This window comes from Paroedura picta, chromosome 4, assembly GCF_049243985.1.
Source record: "Paroedura picta isolate Pp20150507F chromosome 4, Ppicta_v3.0, whole genome shotgun sequence".
Taxonomy (NCBI): domain Eukaryota; kingdom Metazoa; phylum Chordata; class Lepidosauria; order Squamata; family Gekkonidae; genus Paroedura; species Paroedura picta.
The window spans coordinates 109,823,929-109,836,784 of NC_135372.1; the positions used below are offsets into that span (position 1 = coordinate 109,823,929).

The window sequence follows — 12,856 nt, forward strand, 5'->3', positions numbered from 1 at the left end:
CGCTTTACTCTGCTCTGGTTCGGCCTCACTTGGAGTACTGTGTTCAGTTTTGGGCACCTCAGTTGAAGAGGGATGTTGACAAGCTGGAACATGTCCAGAGGAGGGCAACAAAGATGGTGAGGGGTTTGGAGATCAAGACATATGAAGAAAGGTTGGGGGAGCTTGGTTTGTTTAGCCTAGAGAGTAGACGACTCAGAGGGGATCTCTCATGCCACAGAGGGACAGACCAGAATGAATGGGATGAAATTAATTAAAAAGAAATTCCATCTAAACATCCGGAAGAAATTCCTGACAGCAGTTTCTCAGTGGAACAGGCTTCCTCGGGAGGTGGTGGGATCTCCATCTTTGGAAATTTTTAAACAGAGTCTAGATAGCCATCTGACGGAGAGGCTGATTCTGTGAAGGCAAAGGGGTGGCAGGTTACAGTAGATGAGCGACTGGGATGTGAGTGTCCTGCATAGTGCAGGGGGTTGGACTAGATGACCCATTAAGTCCCTTCCAACTCTATGATTCTATGATTCTAGACCTGCACTACGTTGGAGGCTGCAGGACCATGAAGTCCCTGGCCACTGCCAGGTTTTTTGCCATAAGTACCTTGAGGGGCAGGGATGAGCACTATATGGGTACAGGGAACTGCATATGCTCCTGCAGGAAATTTGGCGAGTACCTTGGTCACATCTGACTGGAATGAGCCTGTGGTGAGGCAAAATGATAGCAGCACTTTCTACAGAATGGAGATAATTTTGGGAGCGGCATGTGGCTCTGCAGTTCTGGGCTGAGCTCCTTCCAGAGGGCTAGGATGTTTGGATGGGAGTGGGATAGCTGTGAGAGTTACAGTGCGCCTTGTCCCACTTGTGGATGGTGTGTCAGTGCAGCTCCTAGTGGGGCTCTAGATTTAAAGCTGCACTCAGCACAGTACATCCTTCCTACCCTCTCATCCATACGGACCACCATCAAGATAGCTGTTGGCAACCTGGTGCAAGGAGTCCACTAGTGCTTGGATGGCCTTGTGGTGGCTTAGAAGGTGGCTACTATGTACTTTGAAAAGCTAATAGTTGTTTATGGGGACATGGACAGGTGACAGGTGCACATCATTCTTGGCATAGAGAATATGTAGGTGAGGGAACAGTGGGTATCCCCAGTCACCAGTGCAAGAAGAAGCACTATGGACACGGTGCCAGGGGAATACCTTTATTGGCGACCTCTAGGCACCCATGGACAGACCCATATCTTTTTTACTTTCTGGGTTCTGCTTTCCCTACTGCTTTACATGGAGTGTACTTCTGGGGACCTGCTTGAGATTACTCCCAGTGTGCTGAATGGTGGGGCTCCCTTTCCCCCCTTTTTAGTTCTGTTGTGTGCATTTTGTGTCACCAGAACCTATGCATTTAGGGGCAGGGGGTGTTTGTGTTGTGAGCATGGTACAGGGCCCTGTCTTTTCCCATTGTACATGTGTACCTGGGGCTGGGTCCCCATGGCTGCCATCCTGTGGTTGATTGGTTCCCCCATATCTATTATGGCCATGCCATTGCACCTTTGTCTAGTGGGGGTGGTACTGATGTTGTTGGGGATGCTGATGTGGTCACAACCCCCGGAACCTCGCTGTCAGGTCATTTACTGCCTTGAATATATGATGCATATATTTAATAAATATTAAATAAGATAGCTTATTCACATCCCCCAAAATTATCATCTATGAGATTCTGCAGATTCAAGGAGTTTGCTTCTGTTATTTGTGCAGAACAGTTTTTCTGGTCAGCCTTATATTAGTTGAGATCCTTCCGCATTGTTTCTTTTACAGTCTTGGAGAGAGGGGGAGATATTCAGAACAACCATGTTGACAGCTGAAATCAACTTAATCCATTGCAATAATTTAGAACAAATATTGTAGAAATATTTGTAATACCTTCTACAGAGTTCTGAATGAATCAGTTTTCAAAAGCTCCATGAGTTTCCATGAACAGACTTGTTGTTCATTGTATTGAGCTATTCTATTCCGATAGGACAGAAAGTCACAGTAAGGTACTTCATAACGTCTTTGCCTTTCAGTGTTGTCAGACCTGGAGGGACATGATTCTAAACTTTGAACCTTTAGTTTTCATAGAGTTCAGTTAGTTTAAGTACTTTTGTAGAGTTTTCAATTTTGATTACTTATTTTATAAATACATAGCACTGCTCTAGAAATATGATTATGAATATAACTTTTTTCCTTCCCCAGAAGCAATGCTACAAGACGTTGGTGTAACTTGCTTAAAGAAACTTGTGCACAGTCACTGGAGAAGTCTAACAAATGTAAATATCACTTAAGTACTTTGCATTTTTCAGTGCACTTTTATGCTTTTAAAAGCACTGTTCAAATACTAAGTAGATTTAAAAAAGGAGCTCCTCATGTAATGGTTTGTCAGCTCCCCCCCCCCCCATGCAGGACTTTGCAGATTGGGAATTACGATACAAAATCCTCAAGGGTCAGGTTGGTCTGTTGGACTGAGAAGCTAAGCAGTCTACCTGCCTCATTTTGCTTTTCTGCAGCATTTGCTATGTTTTTCAAAGCAAAGGTTTACAGTGAGCAATTATGAATTCATAAGAAGGCTCTCTCCTCTGGTTTATTAGTGATTGGTGAATTCCTCCTTCTTCCTCTTCCTCCTCTCTTCTTCTTGTTAAAAAGGAGGGTGGCTGAGGAACTCTTTTGCCAGGGGGCCTTGGTAGCTCTCAGCTGCCATCTCATATATACACTTAGTGCCTTCAACCCCTTTAACCAATGTATAGGCTATTCTGGAAGATGTAGGAAGGGCACCATGCCTAGAAAGACCCTGCAGAATAGTAGGTTACTGAATACCCATAAATGATGGATAATAGATCCTCAGCTTACTATAATAGTCAGCATATTGCATCCCATAGTTTTATTGGATGCCTCTGAGTTGTTGCATTATAGAAGGCAATAAAAATGCACCTCCCCTAGCAGTGGCTGAAGGAGATCCCCAAATTGTGACAACTGCAGGGTTCCCCTGGGCCACACTAGGCCCTGTGAGAAAGTATTGAGGGGGAGATGGGATTCCTCCCATGAGTCTCACAGGTTCTCACTTGTTATATCTAATTCTCAACATGATCCTAGATACTGATCATTAGATCTACAAAATGGGATCATTTAAAGAGAAGGGGTATTTTTCAGCAGACCTAGCAAACCTCCTCCCCCTCCATATTTGCATTAAAGGCTGTAGCAGGACAAGAAAGAAGACACAGAGTGAGAGACCATGCTGGCAAGGCAGAAAAGGTTGGGGTGAGTGGAGGGAAGAGGGGCGGGAACCATCTGTGCTAGTAACAGGGATGTGGGAGAGAGAGAGATACCATAGCTTCAAGAGTGAAATGACAATGAGGATTTGAGAGGAAAAAGTCTCTCTGCTTTGGCTGTGTTGCTGCCCTCCTCCCTCTCCCCATCTGCAAACTTCTTGATGCACCTAGCTGTGTCTGGGCCTGAGGTGTCTTCCCTGCTACCCAATTCCACCATCTGACCCATAGTAGCAGCATATAGTTTTCACTCTGTGTCTTGTGTTCTGTCCCAAACGTCTGGTAACTGAGAAAGCACCATCAAAGGGAGAGCAGAGAGCAAACAAAAAAGCATCAATAGTAGGGTATGAGTTCAAGAGAGGAAGTGAAGGTGAAGGGATCACTGATCCCCCTCTTATACCATATATAATTTTCTAAGTTCTGTTAACTCCTTAGTCAAGAAAGACTCCAAACACTTTAGTTGTTTTTAAATATTTTAAAGGTTTGATTAATTATATTGCAATAATGAGCCATCTTCATTTCTGATATTAGTATTTTTCCTCACAATTCTTTACGTATTAAAAGAATAATTTTGTCTGCTATGTTTTAGATGAACATGAACGAGAAGAAACCAGACAAATGTATGTGGAACTTAACAATAACACTGAGGTAATAAAGGCAACAGAATAACATAACATAACTGAATATCGTTGGATACAGTGAAATTCTTGAAACATTTAAAGGCAAATAATATAAGCAAATGAACAATCTCATCGGGATTATAAACAACTAGACATAAAGCCCGTTGTTTAACAAAATGCAGTGGGTGCTAGTGGGAGGAAGTTGGGGGGGGAGGTACGGCTGTGGAGGCATGGAGAGGCCTCCTGGCTACTTGCTACCCCCACCTCCCAAGGGTCCAAAGTTACAGGGAAGGCCGGGGTGGGAGGAGAGAGGCCTCCCTCCTCCCCCGTGGCCTCCCTCTTCCCCTGCAGCCTCCCAAAGCTCCTGAAATAGCGCCATTTTAAAGTGACAGGCAAGGCCGGGGGGGGGGGGGAAGGGGAGAACAAAGCCTTCCTCTCCTCATCCCCCCGCACTTAGCTGTGGTGCTGTCAGCGCCAGATGCAGCCAGATTGCCCCTGGCTGGGCTGGGTGGACAGAGACTGGGTGTGGCCTGTCTGAGGCAGGGTCTGATCGGGACATGCCCAGTCTCTGCCCACCCAGATCTTAGGCTGTTATTTGAACAGCACTGTTAAAGATAGTTTTCTTTTATCTACCTTATCTTGTTTTTTTTCTGGCATTATCATCAATAAAGCCAAAAATATTTTGCAATAGTTTCAAGTGCTGTGTAGCTGTATTGGTCTGAAACAGCGGAACAAATTTAGATAATGTATCCCAGGAAGTGTGCATGGAAACTTATACCTTGATTAAAACTTTGTTGTTGCTAAAGGTGCCACTGGACTCTCATTTTGCAATAGTGTTATGTACTTTCAGCCAGCTAACAGCAGCATAACATGAAAATGAATTTTGCTGTCCTTTGGCTTTCTTTTTATTTCTTTCTTTATAAACCACTTTCTCTGCTTGAGCAGACTCAGGGTGGTGAGCAACATATACAATATACAATTACAAACACAGTTTAACAATTCTAAATTCAATTCTAAGAAATTCTGCCCTTGGGTGTAAAGACCACAACCCAGGGTGGTGGTGCAATATTGGAGGGAGGCCAATTAGATGTTGGTGTTTTTACTGACCTTGACTGTAGGCCTGGTGGACCCTGCAGAACTCACTGAACTCTGATAAGACTCTGATGTTCTCTGGGAACTCATTCCACCAGGCAGGAACCAAGGCTGACAAGGCCTGGACTTTCATCTAGGCCAGCCAAATTTCTAAGGGGCTAGGGACCACTAGCCTGTTTGTGTTGGCTGAGCACAAGGCTCTTCTGGCGACATATTCAGAGAGGCAGCCCCATAGGTATGCAGGGCCCAGGCTGTGTATGGCCTTGAAGGTTTAAACCAGCACCTTAAACTTGACCAGCAATATAATTGGCAACCAGTGCAGATGCCAGAGGACAGGTTGGATACAAGCCCTCCAAGGGGTCCTAGTCAAAACCTGGACTTCTCTTGTTTCCACCCCAACTGACACCTCTCACTATATGAAGCCTTGACACTTATTACAAATACAAATATAGAGCATTAATTGGCATAATAGGAATCACAGAAGCATAGAGTTGAAAGGGACTGTGAGGGTCATGTAATTCATCCCCCTGCATGATGCAGAAACTCACAACTACCTGCTCACCCAATTTCATGTCCAAGTGATCTCCCAACACCAAAAATCTCCAGAATCCAGCCTGCCATGGAGGAAATTCACCTACCATCCCACAGTAGTGACCAGCAATTCCATGGGAATACAAGGAAGAGACAAACACTGGCCCATCCCTTCCTACCCACCCATAGGCAATCAGCTGAAGTTACTAAAATCAGCATTTCTTCTGAATGAAGAGTAAAACAAGAATAAAATACAGTCATGGAGCAAAACCAATCATGTACAGTTACAGCAGCTGTAGTGTTCATCCGTTCCAAGTTGACAAGTAAAATCTGAACTAAGATAACAGATCTTGCACAGATCTTGAACGGGTCCTTTCTCATTCAGTGCTATTCCGACACAGTGTTTCTGATCTAGATGCATGATATTAGCCTTGCATAAGAATATCCCTTGACAATTATTGAGAAAATGGAATGTAGAAATTTATTTTGGGGAAAAAAGGAAGGACGCAGCTGGGCCTTTAGTGATAGCCCTCAAGCTGCAAGGTCTGCCTCCAGGTGCACAGTTTCCCCACTATATGAGCTTTAACTCCACAAAAGTTCATCTTATTGCTTTTGTTATGTAAACCATGAAGACTTCCTGATTCGGATTGCTGTACATTTCCTGCTTTCAGTACTGATTATATTTTTAATGAATGTGAACGTACAAGATTATTGTATAGAAATTGTACTCAGAAGGAAGACCTTACACATGGATTATGATTCTTGGTTATGATTCTCTGTTAATTGTATTTATGGCTCATATTCTTGTTATTTAATCTGACAATAGATAGTTCCAAAACTGACACGATATTGTATATGTCTTCACATTTTTGATAGTACCCTATATTCAGGGTTTGTCATTTTTTCATATAATTGACACTTTGTATTATATAACTTACAAATGTTATTAATACATCTGTGCGTTATCAATCGTTGATATATTCCTTCTAGTGCTACTTCTGTTCAGCAGAGGCCTGTTTCTCTTCACTTTTTAAAATCTAAAATACCATGCGTAACTTTGAAGCTGGCTATTAGTACTTTCTTATAACTGTAAATATACTAAAAATAATATTAATTCTAAATATTTGCAGTAGATTTTAGGTACGTCCATTGGCATTTGGGAACTTAGTAAACTTTTTTTTTGTATTTTAGAGAATGATTCTTGCTTTTGAGGAACTTCGTGTACAAGCAGAAAACTCCAGATTGGAAATGTATTTTAAATGTGAGAATCTTATTTATTTTTTCCGGTATATGCATAATGTATAGTAAATACAGTTAAATTCTTTGTTATGTTGTGGAAGAAGTCTAAAGATGGTCAACAAAGTTAAGAAATGATGTGGATGATTTCCTGTATTTATTTTATAACTTGTGATCCTCCTCAGACAGTTAAAGAGATCACACAGAGATGTTTTCAATAAATAAGATTTCAGATTTTAAATTAGGAAAAGGCTCCTATAAGGCTGGTGATCAGCTTGTGTTTGAAACTTTTAGGCTGAGTCACTTTCTATGCATTCCTGAACTGGACTGTTTATCATACTTTGCACAACTCATTTCCCAGGTATACTGTTTTGCCAGTAACGTTGTTCAATCTATCTACCTGTTTCCCTGTATGTCTGGTCTGAGTCTATTTTGTCATAATCTTGCTTTAACATTCCTCCGTGTTCTGGATCCAACTGTATCTCTAATCCCGGCAGTCCTTTATTTTCTAAGTGGATATATACAACCGTCCTGATCATCAGAGCATTCTGCTACAGTTTCATGACTACAGTAATTTCTGCATAATCTGAGCAAAGGATATATTTGAAATTGTTCTGTATTTTCCTATAATCAATAGCATAGCTTGAATAATTGAAATCTGTAAGAAATGTATCTGTAAGAAATAATGTATGGTCATTATTTGATGACTGCAACATCACTTGTCTTAAACATGACAAACAGTTGTCAGAAATGAAACTCCCATGGCAAAGATTTATATGAACGTATGTTGTTTCAGACCTTTCACCAAAAGTTAATGTTTTTAGTGTCATTGGTTACTACTTATTACTAAAATATCCATTTTTATGAAGTAAAAGAAGAAGCAGAAAAAATGACACAGCTTGAAAATGAATACAAAAGAGAAATGGATATAATGGAGAAGCAGGTTTGTTTTATTTCTACTGATATCAACCCTTCGTAGCTTTTGAGATCTGAGATGATAAGACCTGCCTGGGCTATCCAGGTCATGGTAGTGAGAGCTTAATTATTAGTGCTGAAGATTTTAAGCACAATTCTTTGGTTATATCAGTGACTATTGGACCCACGTACTTGGTACTCTTGTTTACAGTTTAAATGTGGTTGTACCACAGTTTTTCTTTTCTTGTTAGACAAAGACTGAGCCATCATTTCACACCATCAGAAACAGAGGGTAGATGTCTTAATTCTTTAGGAAGTAAGGTCTATTGATCAGCAGCCCTCAGTATAGCTAATTATCAAGCAATCATGAAAGATATCAACTTTTTTCTCTGGGAAAAGATCTCCCAGTATATAGCGATTCTGTCTGAGGAAAAACACTCCTTGGTGAAATTAAGCCAGAATGAGGCAATAAATGCAAATAGGCATGGAATTGATGGTTCTGCCAGGTCCATGGATCTGGCTGTGGTGTTATGCCATCAGCTTCACACTAATTTCTTTCCTCTGGACCAGGCTTTCTCATGGCTAACCAGGGTTTTTTGAAATTCTGGGGTATTTTGATGGCCCTAGAAGGGTTTCCTGAATGGGTGAGAGTTAAATAATTGTAATGCATTTTAAAAATTTGTTAAACATTTATCAGGCGATATGACCATATATGGTCATGTTGACCCCCCCCCTCAATGGTTTATGATGGGACTGGAGGGGGCAGGAAGGGGCCACAGATGGGCATGTATACAGTTATGTTTCCCAACCATATTCTGCACGATTGATTGAATCAACAAAGTGTTGTCTGTGATAGTAAAATCCTTTGTGGGACTATTTGTATCACATATCCTAGAATTGATATGGTATGATCAAGTACTATGTTGTATGCTTCCTTGGATCATTGTTTTCTGAAAACAAATTCATGGTATTTTTGTACCTCAACACATTTTGGTAGTTGGGGTAACGAATCACCCACAAACAAAATAGATTTATAGTGTTGGTTTAGACATTTTTTGATTGCAGAAAGAAAATGGTAAATGATAAGTGGCTGTAATTTGGGGATATTGTTCACTAATATGCAGGTGACAATGTCTCAAGAGAAAAAAAGTACTAGAGCCAGAAAATAGAACTAAAGCATTCTGCCCCCCCCCCCCCCGCTGGGATAGAAATTCACCCCTATGGAAGTTAGTGGGACAAAAACATGTGAAGCTGAAATGGCACATATAGTATTTCCTATACTTTGTTACAGATATACTTTACGCGCACTTCGTTTTACTAGGTGTCAGCATTGATCATACAAAGTGATGAAAAAGATAATAAAGTGAAAGACATAAGTATTCAGTTACAGGACTCAAGAAAGCTAATTACAGAGTTAGAAGAAATAAAAAGTAAGTTTTAAACAAATCTATTACAAATTGCATTAAATACTAGTGGCCAAGCCTGTTGCATTCAGGAATACAACAGGCGCTAGATTGGGGGGGGGGATGGAGTGGAAGAACTCTGTGGACTGCCTCCCCTTCCACACAGGACCTGGAAAGGCTGCAGGCAGCTGTTATGGAGCTCACCAGCAGAGGCAGCTCTCACACAGCAGGGATCTGCAGCCTCCAAGCCTCAGAGGGAAGTGGAAGGAGGAGGGGTGGTCAGGGGTGGGGGATGGAAGGCGATTGGCTGGCTGCTGGACAGACAGGCAAGTTGGCTGGAGGAGGAAGCAATCAGGAGTGGGACAGCTGCCCTGAGTGGGTTTTAAGCGCTGAGTGGCACTTAAACCATGAGACATGCTCCTCCTGACCTTACCAGAAATATTAAATGGGACAGTTCTGCTTATATGTGGCCTACAGTTTGGGCTAAAGTTAGTGAGAGCTGGCTTGAGCACAGCCTACAGTGATAAGGCAGGTTGTTTACTGAAATGATTATTGATGTTATTTAGTCAGCAGTATGCAATGTCTTTTATTCCCATGCTTTTCAGAAATGTCTGATTTTAATCTTTGATACATAATTTAGCACAACAATGGGAAATGCTTAAGGAGGCAAAAACCAAAGAGCAAGGCTTGTTGACAGAAGCAGAAGAAACAAAAAGTTCCTTGCAAAAAGCAGAGGTATGCTCTTACAATAGTGTATGTACAATAAGATATTAAAATAATATACAAACCATCATCAGTAATTCAGTATAATCCTTATATATAATTACTAATCCCATACTCAATAAATCTGATATTACCATTTATTTTCTCAGAGTGCTTGTAAAGGTTTAGACACTGAGTTGCAAACAGCAGTGGCAACAATAATTCAACTAACTGAACAAAAAGAAAGGACAATAGAAGAACTTAAGGAAACCAGAGAGATGTATGCCTCAATTACTGATGAATTCCAAGCTACTGTTTCTAATTTGAAGGAACTACTGGAGAAAGAAGAAAATAGGTATGTTACTCTTACATGTTTTTGTACTTATATCCTGGTTTTCTTCCTTCACCGAGCTCAGAGAGATATACATTGTGTTCCACGTGGTTTCCTATCCAGGCACTGACCACATGTTTTGACACTGCATCCATGAGCAATGGGAGCATGCAAACAAACAAGAAGGAGGAAATTAACTCAGCCTGAAATATACTTAGATTGCTTCAGGTTATGGCCATATTTGCAGTAGATTGACCCTTGAAGTATGTTAAATGGGAGCATGCACCACCCACAATCCACCCGATATATGTGATAACCTTTTTGCCTGCATAGGTCAATTTGCATATTTTCCAGTTTTTGTATACACAAATGGATCGGACTACTGAGGAACTGCACCTACTGGGAGGATTGTGGGTTGCATGCATGTAGTGGAAGCATCAGAAAGCGAAGGCTGAAAAGAACAAGGTGCCAGAAATTAGGAAAGAACTATGAGTGATGGTTCAGAAGAGCCTCTTTTCAAGCTCTGAATGGGAATCAGGGCCAGGTCTGCTATTATGCATGTATTAAGGCAGTGTATTCATTTAATAATTAACCCCCTCTCCAGAAAAGCCCCATTATTCATTTTTAAATGAAAATTACTGGAAATCAAACATTTATTTTATTTCATTTTCCATTCATTTTCTTGGTAATATATTTGTCTTTAGTTGTGCATAAAAGTTTTCATTTTTTTATTGTGGTTTTGTTTCAAAATTGCAGACAGGGAGGATAAAGTGTCCTCATCTGTATGTTTCTAATATGCATATATTCCAAATATATGTATGAAAGCGTGAATCATATGGAAGCATGTGTTCTTAAGTATATTCTCAGATGTAGATGTAGAGGGACCCCTAGATCTTCCCATGCTCTGGCCTCAACCAAAGACCTGGTAGAAGAGCTCCATTTTGCAGGACTTGCAGAACCACGAAAGCTCCTGCAGGGCCCCCAGCTTTTCTGGGAGCTCATTCCACTAGGCTGGGGCCAGGACTGAAAATGCACTACCCTGGTCGATGGATGACTTGCCCCAGGAAATGGATAGAGGGTATATGTTGATTCTCCTGGTCTACTCATGGACTTCTAATGCAATTGACCATGATATCCTTCTGGACTGTCTATCTGGAGTGGGACTGGGAGGCATCTGTGGAGGTTCTGGTTCTAGGTTTCAGAAGGTGGTGCTGGGGAACTGCTGTTCTGCTACTTGGCCTTTGGCTTGTGGGATCTGCAAGTTTGAATCTTGTCTCCTGTGCTCTTTAATATTTACATAAAACTGCTGAGGTCATCTGGAAATTTGGGCTGGGTTGTTACAAATATGAAAATGATGTTTACTTCTATCTCGCACTTCCAGCTGATCCCAGGGAGGTAGAAACCCTGAACCAGTGCCTGGAGGCAGTTTTGAAATGGATGGGGCTAATAAATGGAAGCTTAATCCCAGCTACTGGTGGGCAGAAGGTTTGACCCAGGATTTAAAATCTTACCCATTTCAGATGGGGCTGCACTCACCTTGAAGAAACATCCATAATCTAGGGGTGCTCTTGGATCTAGGCCTACAGCTGGAGAAGATGGTGGAAGCAGTGGCCAAGAATACCTTTTACCAGTTTTGACTGTTTAGCCAGATGCTTTCCTAAACAGAAAAGACCTGGCCACTGTGCTGCATGCCTGAATGTATCTGAATTAGATTACTGCAATGCTCTGTATAGGGCTGCTCTTGAAAAGTATTCAGAGATTCCAATTGGTACAGAATGCTGTAACTAATATGTTGACTGGAGTGGGTCATAGGGACTATATCAGTCCAGTCTTGCCACGTCTATACTGGCTTCCAAATCATTTCTGGGTAATTAAAAGTGCTTGTCTTGACCTTCAAAGCTATATATTATTTGATACCAATGTACCTGAAAGATTGCCTAATCCCTTATGGACTCACCTAGCTGTTACAATCATCTTTGGGAATTTTGATGACCTCCTGAGATTAGGCAGGTGGCACCCGGGAGAAGGCTTTTTCAGTCATGACACCAAAAATCTGGAACTCTCTCCCCAGGGAGATTCTGCAGCTATCTTCTACCAGCCAGTGAAGACTTTTGTGAGGCTTTTTAGCATTCCCTTCTTAACCATTTGTTTTATGTTTTGCATTATTGTAATTGTTTTATATTTTAAGTCTGCTTTTAAAGTTGTTTTAGTGATGTATCCATGTGGGTTAATTTTAATGGTTTTATCATGCAATCTTATCATATATGTTTTAAATAATTAACCTTGGCAGCCCTTGTAAGGGCAGAGAGGTGGGATATAAGTTTTGTAAATAAATAGAGTTTTCTCTAATAAGACTTTCTTTCTTACATTCACTGGTCAAGGGAAAACTGGTCAGCAGTATTTCCTATTGACCATGTTCTCACATATTTATATATGGAATGGGTATGTATTTAGCCTATTTGCTGTTTTATGGAACATTGGTCCATAATAGTGTTCCATAATATTAAATATTAAATATTAAATATATTATTATAATACCATAATAAATATACTAAACATCTTAAACATTTTAATAGACAGAAGGAACTCAGAGACGAGTCAGCTAAACTGATGTTGGAACTTCAAAAGAAATCAACAGAATTGGGTATGTTAGGCAGAAAGATCTTAAGGAACGATCTTTTAAAACTAATTTTAATTTACAATTACAAATAGCACTGTGAACTCTGTATAGCTCTATGATT

General features: G+C 40.9%; 1 protein-coding gene across 7 annotated transcripts in view; it reads left to right on the plus strand.

The window, feature by feature from the left end:
• The window catches only part of SYCP1 (synaptonemal complex protein 1), a 74,625-nt gene that overhangs the window by 18,411 nt on the left and 43,358 nt on the right, over positions 1 to 12,856 (plus strand). For all 7 annotated transcript variants that reach the window (XM_077334986.1, XM_077334983.1, XM_077334987.1 and 4 more), the window contains 8 exons: positions 2,219 to 2,292; positions 3,875 to 3,933; positions 6,720 to 6,789; positions 7,634 to 7,707; positions 9,001 to 9,109; positions 9,723 to 9,817; positions 9,955 to 10,139; positions 12,692 to 12,759. In XM_077334986.1, the coding sequence (XP_077191101.1) occupies positions 2,219 to 2,292; positions 3,875 to 3,933; positions 6,720 to 6,789; positions 7,634 to 7,707; positions 9,001 to 9,109; positions 9,723 to 9,817; positions 9,955 to 10,139; positions 12,692 to 12,759 (734 nt within the window). The remainder of the gene's footprint in view (positions 1 to 2,218; positions 2,293 to 3,874; positions 3,934 to 6,719; positions 6,790 to 7,633; positions 7,708 to 9,000; positions 9,110 to 9,722; positions 9,818 to 9,954; positions 10,140 to 12,691; positions 12,760 to 12,856) is intronic.